The 18,137-nt window shown below is 31.8% G+C and overlaps 6 protein-coding genes across 6 annotated transcripts; 2 read left to right on the top strand and 4 right to left on the bottom strand.

Moving 5' to 3' along the window:
* Positions 1-403: 403 nt before the first annotated feature.
* Positions 404-2,470, bottom strand: cgd3_580 (hypothetical protein with a signal peptide plus transmembrane domain near C-terminus; the record flags this gene model as incomplete). Its single annotated transcript, XM_626643.1, has 1 exon — positions 404-2,470. The coding sequence occupies one exon, from the start codon at positions 2,468-2,470 to the stop codon at positions 404-406; it is 2,067 nt and encodes a 688-aa protein (XP_626643.1).
* A 363-nt stretch (positions 2,471-2,833) lies between these two features.
* cgd3_570 (hypothetical protein with a signal peptide) lies at positions 2,834-4,177 on the bottom strand (the record flags this gene model as incomplete). The annotated part of the gene is made up of 1 exon (XM_626642.1): positions 2,834-4,177. One exon carries the CDS (start codon positions 4,175-4,177, stop codon positions 2,834-2,836), a length of 1,344 nt encoding a protein of 447 aa, XP_626642.1.
* Positions 4,178-5,108: 931 nt separating this feature from the next.
* On the top strand, positions 5,109-6,761 carry cgd3_560 (hypothetical protein with a signal peptide; the record flags this gene model as incomplete). The annotated part of the gene is made up of 1 exon (XM_626641.1): positions 5,109-6,761. The coding sequence occupies one exon, from the start codon at positions 5,109-5,111 to the stop codon at positions 6,759-6,761; it is 1,653 nt and encodes a 550-aa protein (XP_626641.1).
* Positions 6,762-7,178: 417 nt separating this feature from the next.
* cgd3_550 (protein with 12 transmembrane domains) lies at positions 7,179-8,660 on the bottom strand (the record flags this gene model as incomplete). Its single annotated transcript, XM_626640.1, has 1 exon — positions 7,179-8,660. One exon carries the CDS (start codon positions 8,658-8,660, stop codon positions 7,179-7,181), a length of 1,482 nt encoding a protein of 493 aa, XP_626640.1.
* Positions 8,661-9,172: 512 nt separating this feature from the next.
* On the top strand, positions 9,173-10,648 carry cgd3_540 (protein with 12 transmembrane domains; the record flags this gene model as incomplete). Its single annotated transcript, XM_626639.1, has 1 exon — positions 9,173-10,648. The coding sequence occupies one exon, from the start codon at positions 9,173-9,175 to the stop codon at positions 10,646-10,648; it is 1,476 nt and encodes a 491-aa protein (XP_626639.1).
* Positions 10,649-10,845: 197 nt separating this feature from the next.
* Positions 10,846-17,703, bottom strand: cgd3_530 (large hypothetical protein with signal peptide; the record flags this gene model as incomplete). Its single annotated transcript, XM_626638.1, has 1 exon — positions 10,846-17,703. The coding sequence occupies one exon, from the start codon at positions 17,701-17,703 to the stop codon at positions 10,846-10,848; it is 6,858 nt and encodes a 2,285-aa protein (XP_626638.1).
* Between the last annotated feature and the right edge of the window lie 434 nt (positions 17,704-18,137).

Genomic DNA, 18,137 nt, shown 5'->3' with positions numbered 1-18,137 from the left:
AGCTCCTTCATATTAGAATCCCACATTTATTCAATTATTTGTTATTAATCATTATAAACATATATTAACATTCTTAATTCTTCCTCTGCCCGCCAGTTTTTATTGTTTGCATGGCTTGTATTTTTTACCTTGAATGCATGCAAAAATACCGGTACATGCAAGTTCTATATACCCCTCAGAAAATGATTAAAAAATGAATAGTGGATAGACTCTAAATAAACTTTTTAGAAAAAATTTGATCAAATTAAAAGATTATAAACTACTAATAAGCGACTTTCAATCGCCGGAAGGTAACAGTCGAACTATTCGATTTCTATATAAGAATTGAATTTAAGGAAACATTTTCTACTTAATTATGGAAATTGTAACTAGATTCACAAAACTTTTTTATAAAAAAGACTCCTCACTTTTGCTGCTTTAAAATTATATTCCCAGACTTATTATCTACCTTATAATACTTATTCTTTTTCATAACCATTTTATGTTCACCATTTTGCGAGGAATTAAACTCTATCTCGTCCAAAGATACCCTTGAACAATATCTTTCGTATATCTCGCTTTCCTCAGAATTATCAAACTTTTTCACCAAGATTTTATCCTTATAAATATACAATATGATTGCCACAATTAAAAGTCCCACAATCACTGAAATCCTGAATATCAAATAACCACTAGTGGTCTGGGATTTTTTAAAACTCCCAACTGTTCCAGGAACATATATAAAGTCTTCATCGGATATTGATTCTCCAAGAATATCAGTAGCATCGCTATCCTCTTCAGTCTTCTTTACTGTATCTATTGATTCCTTCACAAATTCTAAATCTTTAATTAAGCTTTTTAGCTGTTTGCTCGAGTTCATATTAATCCTTCCCGAACGGTTTGACGTTTTTAATATTTCACTTGCTACGATCTCATAAATCAAGGTTCCAGCTTGGGATGCTGAAAAATACAAAGTCTGGCAGTCATTACTTGTACTCTTAAGTTCATCCAAAAATACGATTGACTTTCTCACAAAAGTCATATATCTTTGTTCTATCCTTTCTAAATAAAGGTAAAACTCAGTATGATCCTCATATAAGCTATCGTTCTTTTTAATTTCCTCCTCAAGTTCCATATTTACTCTTGAAGTAATCATATCTCTAAAAATTAAAATATCCCCAGATTGTTTTACTTTAGGATAGCTTTTCCCTTTCCAAATCTCAATTTCTCTTATTAAAGATAATAAATCATTCTCTAGCTTTGTTGTAATATCCCATTCTATTGGTAAATGAGTTAAAAATCCACTATTCTTCTTCCCTAATTTTTTATTCTTCTTGCTCTTTTTATCCAACACTATCAGATCTGTCTGTCCATATTGTTTTATCCTGTCAAAAAAATGTATTAATGCTTTTCGAATGTCTAAACATTCAATCTTCAAATGAGTATATAAATATTGCAAATCATCCAAAACCAAAGTCTGTCCCATCCACCTATTCATTGCTATTGATAAATTATCGTAAATATCCAGTAGTTGATCCAAATAAGATTCATTTAACAAAAAAAAGTCGATTCTATCCTTAATCTGGTATAAGTATTGAAGAGAAGTTAATGAAATTGAGTGTACCATTGTGTTACTTGCTGACTTATGTACTTTATTCAGAAAACCTTCCGAATCTATTATTCCTACTGTTAAATGAATTCTCAGCCAAATCAATTTCTGTTTATATAACAAGTTTATCTGTTGAATACTATATTCATGAAAAAGAGCCAATAATTTATAATTGCTTAAATGGCCATCCCAAAATTCGTTTGAGAAATCTGAATCAAAGTTTTTCACATCAAACTCAGTTTTTTTTGGAATCTCCATCATGATAAAGTGATTTGTTATACTTTGATTAATTTTTCTTCTTAACTCATCATTTTTATTCCCTTCATTCTTATTTACAAATTCTAATATATTTATCAAAAAGTTCCACCTATATTCAACTTGTTCAAGTATTTTTACATTATTTAAAGTTTTATAATCCATTAGCTTTTTTCTTATTTCCTCAATTTCATTATGTATCTTAAATGCTCTTTCTAATCCAAATTCTTTAAAATAAATCAAAAGATCTTTTTGGAAATCCTGAAAACTTTTAAATTTATTATCTCCAGCAAATTTGATATTGTACTTGTCTCCCAAATTCAATATATTTTCTTCCATAGAATTCTTTATCTCACTTATTTCTCCTTTAATACTTTCAAACATCCACAAATTTGCTGTTCCTGGATATTTCTCAATAACAACATCAAAAGAATTAAATAAATTTGAGATAACCTGTTCTCTACCCATCATCAGAAATAATTGAGGAATAAATGGATAAAATATCTCATCTATTCCTGTAGCATAAGAAGCTACTAATCTACTAAACTTTTCATTTTGACCCAAAACCACCTGAATAATCAGGAGAACCAAAGTTAATGTCCAATACCAATATTTTGATTTAATCATAAAAAAGTATCACCTTGTTGAGAATCCAATTAAATTATACTCTGCATATGTGAATATAATCTTAATTAGTCAAAAATTGATCTATTTCCTTATAATTATAATTGTCTCATCATATGCTAATTATATTTAAAAGAGAATTTTGTTATAAAGTATTGTGCAAGAAATAGAGCACAATATTTCAGTATTTTTTCACACTTTATTTAATTTCCTAATAAATTGTATATAAATCACACAAATGTACACTAAAATAAAATATGAAAGGACAAATTAAAGGGGCTCAGTGGAAATGCACACAAAAATATCAAAATTGACAATTAATATAATAATTAAAAAAAAATAGCAAATATAAATGGGAAAATTCCACTATTTTCCGAGTTTAGTTCTTTTTTTCTTGTTAGATTTCTTTTTGTTTCTATGATTGAAGGATTTTCCATACTTTCTCTTCTTTTTTGTGACTTCTGTAATAGAATTAAGCCCTAAAATGGACCCATTTTTATCAATTTGGGGAATCCCAATTAATACTGGTATAATAATGAGAGGGTAAGCATTCTGAGAATAGGGATTAGGCTTATACCTGAGGAGGACTTGCATTAAGTATTTGAACTTTGCAGTATTCGTGATATCATAGTAATGGATATGAAAGAATGAGCGCTTTTTAGGCTTGAAAAAGCATTTAAGACTACTTTTTGTGAATTTAGCTTTTTTCTTTCGAGAAGAATCCCAATTGCATTGAGTTGTTCCCAAGCTTAATTTGGAATCAGCTCCTCCAGAAGAAGCAGATTCTTGGAAGGAATGAATGGTTTTGCTAAACTTTGAAAGCTCTTGAAATGAATCATTTAGATCTGACTTACGGAATTTCTTTGGAATAAGTTCAGAAGAGGCTGAGACAAGTACAATTTTGGTTTTTCTTGATTTTTTCTTACATAGATTCATTAGTTTATTGTAAGAGCTTTTGCTTACAACTAGAAGAGGTTCACTAATATAAGTTGGTTGGTACCTCCATTTTTCTGTTAAATAAATAAGTGCTTCTGCTGAATTAAGTGTTGATATTAAAAGATTGAATTGACTATGAAAAAGTCTTCTTGCAGCAGAATGTTTGAGACTTAGTATTTTCTCAAACTCTCTAAGCTTAAGTAAAGCCTTAGATTTGCTTCCTCCAAACTTATCAACATACATCTTGGCAAATTGAGATCTAATTCGTGAGGGACTATACTTTTTGAAGATGAATTTCCTAAATCTCCTTTTTAGGAGCATAGAGAATGATATCAAATACTCATTAAGCAATGCAAGTTCTTCTTTTGAGTACTTTGACAAGATTTTATTGATGGAAAAAATATTTTGAGATCTTTTTCCTCTTCTAGATGACATAGAAGTTTCTGAATATGGGCTTTCTTTGTATTTATCATCAAAAGATCCAATAATTTCTTTTCTTTCAACTGGGTAATTATTTTCGGAAATCATATTACCAATTGTTGATGGTTCATTTGGATCTTGAAAATGGTCAAGAAGAACTTGGCTTTGTGTATCAAAAGTTGTGTCCTCTAGGGATTGTTTTTGGCCAAAATTTAGCATTCCCAGGCTACCACCTGAAAGCTCAGTAGAGCTTTCGGGGCTTTGAAATATAGAATAGTCTGAAAACTCATCTCCAGCAGCATTTCTAAGTAAAGCCAGGGCCAAAAACAAAAATAAGAATTTTAACTCAAACATTATTTGATTTTCTGGAACTTCAATATCTGCAACTTAGTAGCATTTTTCAACTATTAGATTTAATTATATTTGTCTGCACTCCTACAACTATTATCCTGGCTATTTAAAATTTTCTTCTCTTTAGATTTTGTTAGTTTGCCAGTTTCTTGCAACTATCTTTTTTTCGTTTAATCTTTTAAACAAATTTTTTAATAAAAAAAAATTCACAATTCAATACCGGTGTGCATGCAGTGTGTATCGTAGTCAACATTTCGGCGGGAATGACAAAATAGAAATAATCAATTAACGTGGGATAAGAAGAAATACGAAAAAGATTATATGCGACCATATTAGAATAGACAACTATTGTTAAATTTGAGAGAATTAAAAACAAACTTAGAAGAAAAAAGAGAATAAACTAGGAGTTTGAATAACGATAGCTCCTTTTTTTTTCTTTCAACTTGTATATTAATTATTTTATTATGATCTAGTAATTTAGGCGCGTAAATTGAGATCTCATGATTAATAGAATAAATGTTAGATTAATATTTTGAAAAGGATTATAAATAAGACTTAAAATATAAGAAAAAAAAGTTAGGAATGAATGAATAAAAAGGAATACTGACAAATAAGGTTGTTATTTTTGCCGTTGTTGAGAAGATTGGTGTGTGTCACACATACAAATAAACACTTTTATGCACGCATGTTTAAAAGGGAAATCAAAGGTAAATGAAAATATTAAAAACAAAGATTAATTAGCGAAATTATACACAAAACTAAGATAATAAATTGTTAAAAGAATTTTTTTTTAGTAGTTTAACCAGAAACAGGTTCACAAGATTGTTATCTTAGAGTGAATGGCACATAATATTATTTTTCAAAATCAATATATAGTTGAATTTTATATGGAAGCTTAATAATAGTAAATTTATGTCTATTAGTTAGGCTTAAAATGAATTTTGTGAAGGAATCCAGTTTGGTTCTGCTATTACTACAACTGATACTATGGATTACTTTAATTCAGGAATTATCAATAGTCAAAGCTGCCGATTCTAGATCTGGAAACAAAAGTGGTCTAAGAAAAAGATCTGGATTAACTCCTCAAGGTACTTCAAAGGTCTCTTCAGACTCCTCGAAGAAGGAGTCCAACTCTGCTGGAGAAGAAGGCATAAACTCGGTTGAGGAGTTGAGAGGTATCAATCCGATGAAAGCACATAGTATAGGTAGAGTTGTGGAGATTTGTAATGGACAAAATGTTCTTAAAGGAGAAGGCAAAAAGAAATTCTTCTTCTTGAAATGTGAAAGTGATAAGAATCAGAAGGTTGTATCTGTTCCACAAATTAATCAAATTACCAAAAAAGCTGTAGAAGGTAGTTCTGAGAAAACTGTTTTGGTGAATTGGAAGTTGAACTTGGAAGGAGCAAATTCAGCTCTTGTATATGCAATACTCTTTGTTACTTCAACATTACAATATACTGTTATGGAGAATTGCTTAGTACTCCCACGTAATCAAGTTTTAAAGGGGGATCCAAAAAACCCTGATTTAGCTCAAAAATTATATGACTGTTCTGTGGGAAGCAAAGTACAACCAATCACATCCTTTCATATCTTGGCAAAAATTGATACCTACTTTAACCTTCGTCCTGCAAGACTTTACAATGAACTGGAGAGAGCTATGAGAATTTCTCAATTAAGTTATTCTTATAAAGCAAATTCTAAAACTCCCGAAGTCAGAGTGAGTCTCCATCCCAAGTATTATGTCATTAATGATAAAAATGGGAACGAAGTATTTAATGAAATGCTTTTTATTGAAAAATTGGATGCCATTCCTTATATTAAAGTTATTGTTGTTTTAAAGGATGAAAACTTATTATATGATTTATTAATTGGGAAGGAATTCCAAGAGCAAAAGGTACAGGTAGGTAGATGGTATAGAAGGATGCTTAGAGGAATATGGCTTCCTTTTTATACTGCCGCTATGTTCATGTTACAAAATGGTAATAAAGTCCATTGTGATTTGCATACTAGAAATATTATGATTTCCATTGATCCAAACTTTGGTTCTGATAAATGGAAGACTATTAATACAATGTTTGAATTAGCTGCAGTTACTCCAACTTCTATGAAAATTATTGATATCGGGAATACAATTTCTATGAACAGCCATGAAATCCAATATGAAAATGATCCATGTAGAAAGTATGAGAGAAGACCATATGAAGATATAGGCCTATTAGATTTTAGAATTTTAGACCCACTTACTGCTCCTGCTAAGCCACCATCATTTCTACCGGAAGAAGAAAAGATTTTTAGTGAAGATGTTAAGCCTGATGATATAAATAATATAAGGTCGCTCATTAAGTATTATAACATGAAGCTTAGCAAACTAAAGGCAGCTATTAGAAGCGTCCATCAGTGGGAATCATGTAGAGTTAAAAGAGTTAACAAAAAAACTAGAAGATTACATCAGGAAATCGACAAATATCCCTGTAGATTTATCGACCAAAAGCAAGCTTTGTTAGAAGCATGCAAGATACTTAAACGTTATACAGCTGAGCAGTTCATGGGGGTTCCATCGTGTAATTTTAGCTCAAGAAGAAAGTAAGAATCACAAAAGTTTCAATAATTAGGGTTATTCTTAGAAACTAGTAGTCTTTTTTTTTTAATATATTATTAATCTAAAATGCATGCATGCATTATATACGTGTTAGTAGGAACAAAAATCGGTTCTACATAAAGTATAAATAAATTACATATAGTATAAATATAAGTATAGATACCTTGCAGTATATTACAAAATTCTTAATAATGAGTTGATACGACTATTATGCGGAAAACCTCTATTGATCTTAAGAAGCAATTGGCAAATTTTAATTAACCAATCGACATTTCTCGAATAGTACAACTTTGAAAATATTGTCTTATATATACAAGCAAAAAGCTATTACACCGATAATTTTCACACTAAATTAACTGGAAATATTAAGCTTCGAAGATCAATTCCAAGGCTTGTATCTAAGATTTACTTGCTTTTTCTAACGTAAATCATTCTTAATATGAATAAAATTACAAGGATTACAATGGCGGCATACATGATAAGTTTATTCGCAAGATTGTAATCTCTTTGTAAAACGTTCTCCAAGAAGTTCTGCCAGTAATTGATTGACATAAGTGAAGCAAATGCTGAAAGAGAAGCTAAACCTTGTACAACACCAAAGCTTTCGTAGCCAAACACACCAGCTACGAAACTATAAGTTAAAGAATTAGCAAAACATGTATAAAGACCAGCAAATACATTGGATAAGATTTGAGGGATAATGTTGCTCACAGACTTGAATCCTGCGCAGAAGTAAGCTCCAATAAGTAATGCGATTTGGTACTGCATTGTAATAATAAGTCCATTGTAATCTACAATGTAACCCCAAGCAAGAGATAAGTAAGATGCTAATGAATATACAATATTTCCATAATCTGCAGCTTTTTTAGCGCTTACTTGGTCGCTAATGTTCATCAAGCAAGTACTTCTGAAGAAGAGTTGGTAATGAATTCTAGATAAGGCAAAGAATAACATATAAATAAAGAAGGCAATGAAAGGTAGCGAGAAAATCTTCCTAATGCAAGAAAGTTCTCTGTAACCTTGAATTCCATCTTGTTCAATTTCTTCAGTTTCATCCTTTTGAATAAGATCAGTGGTTTCATCTTCAAGATTACGTGAATTATTAGAGTTTTTATACTCCATTCTATCAGGTAGCTTACCATATGGGAATATAAATGCATGGTGAATGAGTATTATTGCTTGGATAATTACCATACTAGTCATTACAATCTTGGTACCACCAAAGAGTTCTGAAAGCTTATCTTGAAGTAAGGGGAATAATAGAGAAAAATCCATACCAATTGTGAGAAGCATTCCAACAGTGTTCTTGACCTTTGGGAACATCTGCATAAATCTGGATCTGGATGCAAAAGTACATGATAGAGAAATACCAAAACATATACCAGCAAAATAATATGCATAGGAAGAGAAATGTAATAAAAACATTAAGGTATATCCAAAAATAGACAAAATATGGCCTACCAATGCACATGGGAGTAAACCAAATTTATCAATTATAGAACCTGCAATCATATGACCAATGAAAACTGCTCCATTAGCAACGGACATAACATTGTTGATGGTAAAGAAAGCTTCTCCTGACTCAAGCATTTCAGGAGCAAAAGAAAATGCACCACTTTTAAAGAATAGTTCTCTGGTTGCATCTGGATTTTGAATATGACCTGCTGTAAGAGTTGCTGTAAGTGCAATAATTGGAAAATAAATCTTTGGATTCTTAATTATGGATTTAAATGGAATAACTGTAGGATTTTCCTTTGTTCCGAACATCTCTCTGAAAACTCCTGGATTTGACTCATTTGAATTTTTCCCAAGAGAATCTCCTCTGCCACTTTCAAGGCTTCCTCTTCGTCCTGAGGCTCTACGCTTATCCGTTTCTGAGCCAGCCATTATAACTCTTTATAAAAGAATATCTTGAAAAAATTATTTATTAAAAAAAATTCTAATTTCTTATTGCAATGTCAGATTTCTCTATTTTTTCATTTTGTGATATTTTCGTTATTTTTTTTTGCCTCCTTTTTTCTTCATTTCCCACCGTCTCAATACAATGGTACCTTTGGATTTGGCGCCAAGAATGTGGCGCCGCGTGCGTATTTTATTTATGAAATATTAAAATGAAGGAAAAAAACTGTTTTAACTAAAGAAAGTGCTTATCTAAGGGAAATGATGGAAACAATTTCAATGAAAAGAAAGCCTGTGGCTAAACATGAATTCTATATTTTTTTTTAAGTTTTCTTCTAACAAATTTAACAAAAATCATCTAATTTGGATCTAAATCTATTAATGCAAGCATTCCTGCGTTATCGTTTAGGCGCCACGGTATCCACTATATAAGAAAAAACGAAATAAAAAATTTTTGTCAAAAGGATTCATAAAAAGGAACTTAAGCTAGACACACAAATATGATGGAAAAACCATTTACTTGTGAGAATCAAACCAAATCGGGATTTTCCAGTACCACATTATTATTATTTTATGTGGTTTCTGCACCAATGGTGGGAGCACCATATTTATTGCCATCTGCTGTAAAGGAATTATTAATGAATAACGATGCCTATTACTGGTTAGATCCTGACTTCAAGCTAACTACAATGAATAGTCTATGTTCTCTTGGTACATCTTCACTTCTATTATCAGGAGTTTTGGGTGCTTATTTTGTGGATTTATTTAATAATAGGAATACAGCTATTCTATCAGCAGCATTTCACATTATGGGATGGATTTTCTGCTTTTTTTTGGATAAAACTTGGTTCTACTTTCCATATATTGGAATATGTTTGTGGGGAATTTCTACACAACTTCTAACTTTAACAAAGACTTCTATTTCTGTGTTTTATGATTCAAAGAAACATCTTGTTGTAGCAATGGTGGGAGGTTCTGTTGGAATGAGTTTCGCTTATATGCAAATTATGGTTAATTTAGTTCGTTATATTTCTTCTAAAGGTATTGATTTCCATTATTTAGGAATTAATCCTACACAATTTATTATAATTATCAATTGTTTCTTTTCAATTCTCTGGATGATTGGATTCTACTTTATTATTCCTAAACATCCTTTTGTCACTCCAACTGTTGATTATTGTACAAGAGTTTCTATTTCCAGATCTCAAATTATGAACTCTCTTACTGAATTTGATCATGAGGAGCGTCTTTCATTAATTAATAGTCAAATGGTTGTTGAAGTTAATAGATGTAAAGAAGATATTCCTTATCAGTGGACTTTAACATTCAAAGAGCAGCTTATTTCTATTCCAACCATTCTTTTTACTATTATATACTCTTTAATGTGGTTTGTAAGGCTTTACTTTACTGTCAATATGAAATCAATTCTACTTGATCAGACTTCTGGAGACTTACAATACTCTGAATCTATTATAAATATATTTGGTCTTTTGCTTGGAACTACATTTATTGCAGCTATTTTAGTGGGTATCTTTGTAGATCTAATGGGTATCTACTTATTTTTGGTTTTGTTTGTTGCATCTTCTCTATTAATTTTGGTCCTTTTTGCCAACTTTATTCCGTATTGCTTCTTATCACATTTATTTGGAATTGTCATTTGTGTATTCTGCTATTCCTACTTTATTGGATGTTCCTTCAGTCTCTTTACTTCCGCATTTGGTTATACTCACTTAAATTCAATTCAAGGTATTTCTTCCACAATTGCAGGATTCTTTACCTTAGTATACAATCTTTGGGACTCTTTTATTCATAGAAACTATAAAGATAACTTCTTCTTTCCAACTATTATTGCAATTATTATTAATTCCTTCATCTTAATTCTCTCTATATTTATACTATTATACACAAAACGTTGGAACTCCCACAACTCTACCTACTTCTTCTCTATTAACAAAAAGACTTCTTTAATTAAGTGATTATATTATAATTAAAGTTAAATTGATATTTCTAAGACTACTATATTCTTTCTATGGCTAAGTTTTTGAGTTAATTTTCACTACTAATCCCGATATACTTTATGTTTATAATTTATATTGTTAATTTAAGATTATACTTTTTTCCCCTTTCTTCTATTCCCTTCTTTCTTTTATTCCCTCTCTTTTTCTTTTCAAATTTATTCTCCAGAGTTAGACCCTGAGACTGATTTTGAGTCTGAACTCGATAAGTCAGTGTTGGATCCAAAATCCAAAGATGATTCAGACTTGAGGCTAGACATTTCTGGTTGAGAATTGTGAGAATTGGAGTCTGAATTCGGACTATTTTCTTGTGCTAAAGAGTTAGAATTATTTTTTTCGCCTTTTGTAATACTTGAATCTGTGCTATACCCATATTCGTGTCCATTTGATAATCCCTGAATATTTTCTGACTCTAAATTTGACTTTGGTGATATTGATCTCTGAGATTCAGAGACATTTTCTTCCGAATTCTCCTTTATAACTGACTCAGAACTCATTTCTCTTTGAGAAGACTCACTTCCTTGACCTAAACTTCCACTTGATAAACTAATATCGGACTTTTTCTCAAGAGAATTACTTAGTTCTGAGCTTCTCTGAGTATTTTCTATAGACTCTTTGTATTTACCAGGTTTTTTCTCAATATTCGAGACTAAATGAGAGATTTCATTATCATTAAACCCTCCAATAGAGGAAGGAGCTTGGGAGATTGGAGAGATATTGGGTCTAATATCTGGAAAACTAGGAGCTTGAGGTATTGTAATACTTGGAGGAGCTTGTTTATTATTGTTAATAAAAGCAAGGCTTGCTCTGCTCATTTTCACCTCTACCAGGTCCTCATTTCTAATTTGTTGCATAGGAAGCTCAATTCTCTGAAGTTCCTCTCTGGCAAATAAGAACACGGATTCATGGATATAGAATTCTTTCTCTAAGATTCTCGGAGAGTCAGCTCTATTATTTGGTGTAGGAGGAACAAAAATAAAGGATGGCTTGAAATTAACATCTGGAACTATGGAAGAGTGTTTTCTTGAAATAGAAGCTGACCAGGAAGTGAACTTAGATATCAATTCCTCAGCAACTCCTTTTAATGTTGTTAGTAATTCTTTAATTTCAAATTTCCTCTGTTCTGAAAGATTTCCTGTAATCCTTGGATAGATATGAAGATTCATAAGTTGCCCTTTTGGAACCTTGACTAGAGTAAATTCATTTAGATCCTCTGGCTTATAAGGCTTTACTATGGTACTAGTAGGAGGTGGTGGTAGTATAGGATTAGTAACAAATACCGAGGAATCACCCTGATCCACAGAGGCTTGATCAAAGATTTCGTTTGTGGATGTTCCTTCAACCTCGGATTCTTCGGATGGAGGTGATTCTGGAGAGAATTCTTTCTTTTGAGACTCTTCTGTCACGACTTCCTTTGCACTTGGTTCAGAAGCAGAAATAGATGGGGGAATAGGGTGACGAACAGATTGACGAATTGGTGGAGGAATGGAAGGAGGAATGGATGGAGCAGATGGAGGAATATAGACAGGAATTGTTGGTGCAGACTCTAAAAGGCTTCTGCTTTGTTCCGAATATTTAGATTCAGGGTTTGAAAACTCTTCATTTGGATTAACAGAAGTCGGAATTTCAACTTCCTGCTGTTTGAGAGTTGGAGAAACTATTGGAATATCTGTAATTGGCCATTTGTCAAGATCATTAGGAATTCTACTATTTTCCCTTGCCCAAGCCAAAGAGCTACAATCAAGCTTAGTGGGATCTATTTCAGAGATCTCACGACAAATAGTCTCAAGATTTTGGCCTTTAATCTTTCCAGATAAGTCTGTTGAGCTTAATATATTCTTAAAGATGTTCATGACTTCCAATTGATCATTGCATTCATTTATTTTGGACTGAGAAGCTTCAATTGACGATTCTGTCACGGAGTGTACTCTGCTTCTCCCAAGTTCACTAAACCGAATCAAAGGAGGAGATAACGTATGGAGAACAAAGTTTGTTAGTGAATGTACGTTTTCTTCATTTGGCCCAAATTCAAGAAATTCATCTAAAATCTTTCCCATATTCAAGCTCTGTTGGTTTTGACTTCCTAAATAAGCATATATGGACTTTAAGTCTATTTGACAAAGTTCCACTCCTCCTACCCATAATGAATTAAAAGCAGAAGCTAATGTCCAAACAATGTTAATCAATAAGTTTGAGTTATCTGGAACAAACTTTGAGAAATCTACGAGCTTCTGGATTGAAATATTTCCTAAGTGTTCATGCCATACTCCTGGAAGTACTGAAGCCTTTGACATTTTGGTACTTGGGGAGCGCGAAATAGAAGCTGAAATTGATGAATCCAACAAATCTGAAGTTTCTTGAATTATACTCTCCTTAGTTTCTATCTTAAATACTGGAGGAGTTAGTCTAATATACTCTCCAGAGTATGGGAAATACTTAACGGAAAGTTGAGTGTATCTTTTAAGCTCTTTTTCCCATTTTGGACCCATTAACACGCTTAAGAAAAGCAGAGATTGTGGTTCTAATTTTTCCCACTTAATTGAAGATTTTGATGGAGTTGCAATCATTAACACTAAAAGATTTTCTTGTCCTAACTCTTTAGGAGGATTCATGACTGAAATAGAAGTTGAAATCATATTTGATCCTTTTCCATAAATCTTCAAAGGTGGAAGTCCAATTTGAGTCTTAATCTCACAGAGGAAAGATCCATGAGGTTCTTTGTAACATAACTCTTTGATCTTATTAGCAAAAGGAGTCATTTTTGAATTCACAAATTTATTGATATTTTGAGGTGAAGAGTCCATAAGAAGAGATGAGATTTCATCCTTTGTGAGTGATAGAGAAGGATTCACAGGAAAACTCATGATTTGGTTTAGAACTATCTCTTTTCTGTATTCCCATAATCTCAAATAATCACCAATAGAATCCTTACTAAATCCAAATGCAAATGAATAGTTAATCTTCTGAGTTTGGCTCTTACTAATACTAACCTCTGAAGGTTCTGCAAGTACGTAAGATTCATCTTTGGGATTTGACAGAGATTTCTCAGACCATGAAAAGTCATTAACATGTTCCTCCACATGTACTATAAGATCTTGAATAATTTGTAAATACTTCTCAAATTCCTCTTGATCAGTACTTTGTTTAATTTTTTGGAATACATTAGAATCTGAGAGAGAAAAATCTTGTGAAAGAATCAGTAGAATAAGTTCTCTTGGCCATTCGAGTCTTTCTGCTATTTCAACCATAGCCTCTAAGATAACGTCTTTTGATTCACAAGTTCCAGAATTCACTAGAACAGAATAACATGAAATCAGATTAAAATATCCAAAAGTTTTCCAAGAAAGACATGAATTAATGGTATTATAGTATGAGACATTTTTATTTCCTGGAGAAATTGATATATCTCTACTCAATTCAAAACTCCTTCCATCAATACTAGTTTCTTTGTTCTGAATAAAGCATCCTCGAGACTCTAATGTTTTTGAAATGATTCTTTCAGCTTGAATAAAGTAGGGAAGTGAATTGGATGAGGATGAATTAGCCTGGAAAGCTTTTTTAATAGCTGTCCCAAGGGTATTTGGGAACTTTGAGATTATATTATCCAGAATTATCCTTCCAGAAGGAAATGCTGAATTGTTTGATAGCTTATAATTGTTAATAAACTCTTTAATATATTCAATATCAATCTTAAACCCAAACTGTCTTACAGCTTCAATAACGGTAGAAATGATTCTAAGTTCAATAGCTTCTTCTCTAGTACTATGAGCTCCAATACTCATGGAAGAACAAAGGTTGAATCCAAGACTCCTTTCATTGAGTATTCTATTTTCTAGATTTGGAGTTTTAATATCTTTAAACCTAGTAACTGTAACCATTCCATGAAGATACTTATTTACAGAATAGAAACAATTAAAAAAGTCTTCATTGATTGTCAAACTGAGGGTTTGAATATTTGAAATATTAGGAATAATCTCCAACTTATTTTCAAAGACCATGTAAATTGATCTCATCCATTCATTTTGTGTTGGAGTCCAGGTACCGATCTTATAATTAAGAGCATCTCTAAGTTCTTTGATTGATATATTTTTAACCAGAACTGAAGAAATGTTGTTTTTGTAAATAACAGAATACATTGTAATACACAAAGTAAGACTATCAGCAATACTGGATCTTGTTGAATAAGAGACTCTTCTAAAGAAGGAGAATAAAAGGGATTCACAATTAGATGGAGTAAATGAGTAGATACCACTTAGGATTTCAGATGAATTAGGGATTCCCATAGTAAAAGACAAGAAATAAAGGTGAATTGTACTCCAATAATTCAGTCTTTCAAACATTTGTGTATTTTCTGAGATATTTCTGGTAAGAAATAGTTGTTCAAAGGTCTTATTTGAGTTTCTTTGTCTATTAGATTCTTGGTTTGAATCAAATCCAAAGTAAAATTTGAGAGATTTGGTTAAAATGGTATATATTGTATTTAAGTACTTTATTGGGTTTCCTTGAATATAATCAGTATAAATTTCTCTTAAATGAGTTTCAGGTAGTTTAAGTTGTACCGAGAGAGAGGAAATGATCTGATCAATATCTTGAATTTCCAATAGACTATTCTGAATTGTACTAGGTATATCAAGAATCCTTGAAAACATTCCCAATATAAATTTTGGACTAGGAGGTTTTTTGGTAATCTTGGTACATAAAGGTGAGATCTGAGGGAATATTAGATCAAGCTGAAGAGAATTAAGCATCATTGATACTGAGGAATAGATAGAATAACAAGTTTCCCAAGTAAGATCATTGCCATCTTTAGGAAAATCTGGATGGAAATATGGAAGAATTTCAAAGCCTGGAGCTAATTGTTTGGCGATTTGATCAAGTCTGGAGTTTCTACTGAGAGTAGGCATATTCAATTTGTTTAAGGTAACTAATTCATTTAAGCCCATATTCTTGAGGTATATGAGACAGAAAGTTTGTATCTTAGCTGAGTTGATCCTAATATCTTCAATTTTGAATGGATTTACTTTATAGAATACAATAGACGTGATATATGGACACATTTTGATTGGATCTGAGTACATTGTATCCAACAATATGTCCATAAGTCCAAAATGATCATCAAGAAGTCCTCCAATTAGATCCTTTGAATATAAATTAAAAGAATGTAGTTGTTGAACAAATATAGTTCTCCAGAACTCAACAGGTAGAGGGAGTGAAGTGGAATCGGATAGAAAATCTTCAATCAATGATTTCTGCAATTTCTCAAATACAGTAAGATCTAATATTGCTGGAATAGAGGTTCTTTTATGAATAATACTTAAAATTTCATGATTACCTATATTGTATATTCTGAGAATCAAATATTGAATAACTTTTGTAAAGATTTCATTATTCTCCATAATAGGTTTACTAATATTTAAGGAGGATCTAATATGATCACATCCTTTTAATATATGAGACATTGAGACAGGCTTGATGAATGATCTTGTATGGAAGAGAATATTTTCAAGTTGATAAACGCATTCAGCAAAATTAAAGGTAACTTTGGGGAATGATGGAATCTTTTCAAAAGAGTTTGGATGTACTTGAGCTCCAAATGAGTTGTTTTTGTCAGAAGAATCCACCAGAGCAACTCTTTTTGTAAGAAGTGTAACATCAGCATTAGAAATACTCAATCCTGTATTATAAAGAGCTTCACTAACTAAGATTTCAATTCTAAAAAGCTCTTCTGAAAAGTCAAGTGGAACTCCTGATAAGGCCTGCATTCCATATAGAGAACTTAATAAAGTCATATAATTGGAGCCAATACTGGATTCTGAAGCAACTTCCAAAGGTAGATGACTCGTATCTATCGGCTCATTTGAAGAAAGACTTCCATCCAATAAAGTAGAGAATTCAGAACCTTCGTCAACTGGTGTATATGGACGAGCAGAAACAGATTCAGAAGTTCCTGATGACTTTCTACTTGGCATTTGAGTTGCATTCAGGGACCCATCTTCTTTTACACTTAATTCTTCAGAAAGGAGAGAACTGGATTCTGGTGAACTAACAGAAGCTTCTTGTGGAATAGATTGATCCAATAAGGTAGATGGAGATGCTGAAGCTTCAATATTAGAGGCTTCAACCCTATTAGAAGGAGAAACTTCATTAAAGGAAAACTTTGGAGATGGTGACATATCTGGAGCAGTAAGGGGAATAATGTTTCCCATATTTTGAGAAGAGGAAACTTCTTGTTCCTTTAAAAACTCAGATTCTGGAGTAGAAGGTCTCTTAGAGCTCTCTTTCCTTGATTTGGATCTGGATTTCTCGGTCTTGACTGGAGAAATTTCAGGGCTGGAAATTGACATTTCACCACCATATCCCGTTCTTGACTTTGACAACTCTGATCTGGATCTAGACTTGGATCTAGACTTAGAACTTGATCTAGAAGGAGATCTGGACTTAGACCTCTCTGAATGGGAAGCTTCAGAAGACAAAGAAACCACTAAAGGTCGTTTTTTGTCTTTAGAGGGTATTTTTTTCTGTGGAGATTTAGATTTAGAAGAACTTTTACTTTTACTTAATTCACCAAGTAAAGAGTTCTCTCTTTTTAATACAAATCTTGAATTTTTTGATGGGCTTTGTTCATAAACTGGAGAGTATTGTTGAGATTGATTAGGGAATGCTGAAGGGCTTTTTGATATGCTGTTTTCAAGTTCCATAGAAGGTTCTTGAGAATATGGCAAGCTTGGACTTCTATCTGCAGACCTAGATTTTACTCTAGAAAGTTCCCCCAGAGTTTTAGACTCTGGCGAGGAACTTGCATCCTGTCCAAAAATGGTAGAATAATCTCTGGCTTCATAGTTAGTGGCTTCTAAACCACTTGTTTCTTGGATAGGACTATCATATCCAGTAAATCCTGTCTGTTCTTGTGATAATCCAATACCAAATACCACAGGACTAAAAATAAGATATCCAGAAGTTAGAAAAAACAACAGGATCTTTACAGAGAAAGATGGTCTATTTTTAGATCCATTCATTCTGGTTAATTTTCTATTGTTCTTAGTTTATAACGTTTGCGTCCTTTCTGAGTATTAGTTTATACTTCATAATCCTTTAAATATTTTTAAGTTTAAAAACTTTTCTCGAAAGTTTTCTCTTTTTTCAATTTTTTTTTTGAGATCTTTTTTAATACTTTGTTTCCATGCTGCATAATATACCGCCTATTGTTGTTGGAATTGAATAAAATAAATTTTGTAAAAAAAAGTTGAGATTGAAAATGCTTTGAAATTAAAGAATATGAAATATTTAAATATAATATGGATGTTAATTATCTATTATTTACTCTAAAAGGGTAGATTTTTTTTAAATCCATCTTTGCATCTTTAAAATACTATTCTACTTATACCTTCACTTTACTTACGGTTCAACTAAAAATTAGAATGTTCAAATTTAAAATTCTAAAACATTCTTT

Source organism: Cryptosporidium parvum, chromosome 3 (assembly GCF_000165345.1).
Source record: "Cryptosporidium parvum Iowa II chromosome 3, whole genome shotgun sequence".
In the NCBI taxonomy this organism is placed as follows: Eukaryota; Apicomplexa; class Conoidasida; order Eucoccidiorida; family Cryptosporidiidae; genus Cryptosporidium; species Cryptosporidium parvum.
The sequence above is the reverse complement of the archived record's forward strand: the minus strand, read 5'-3'. Positions and strand labels throughout refer to the sequence as shown.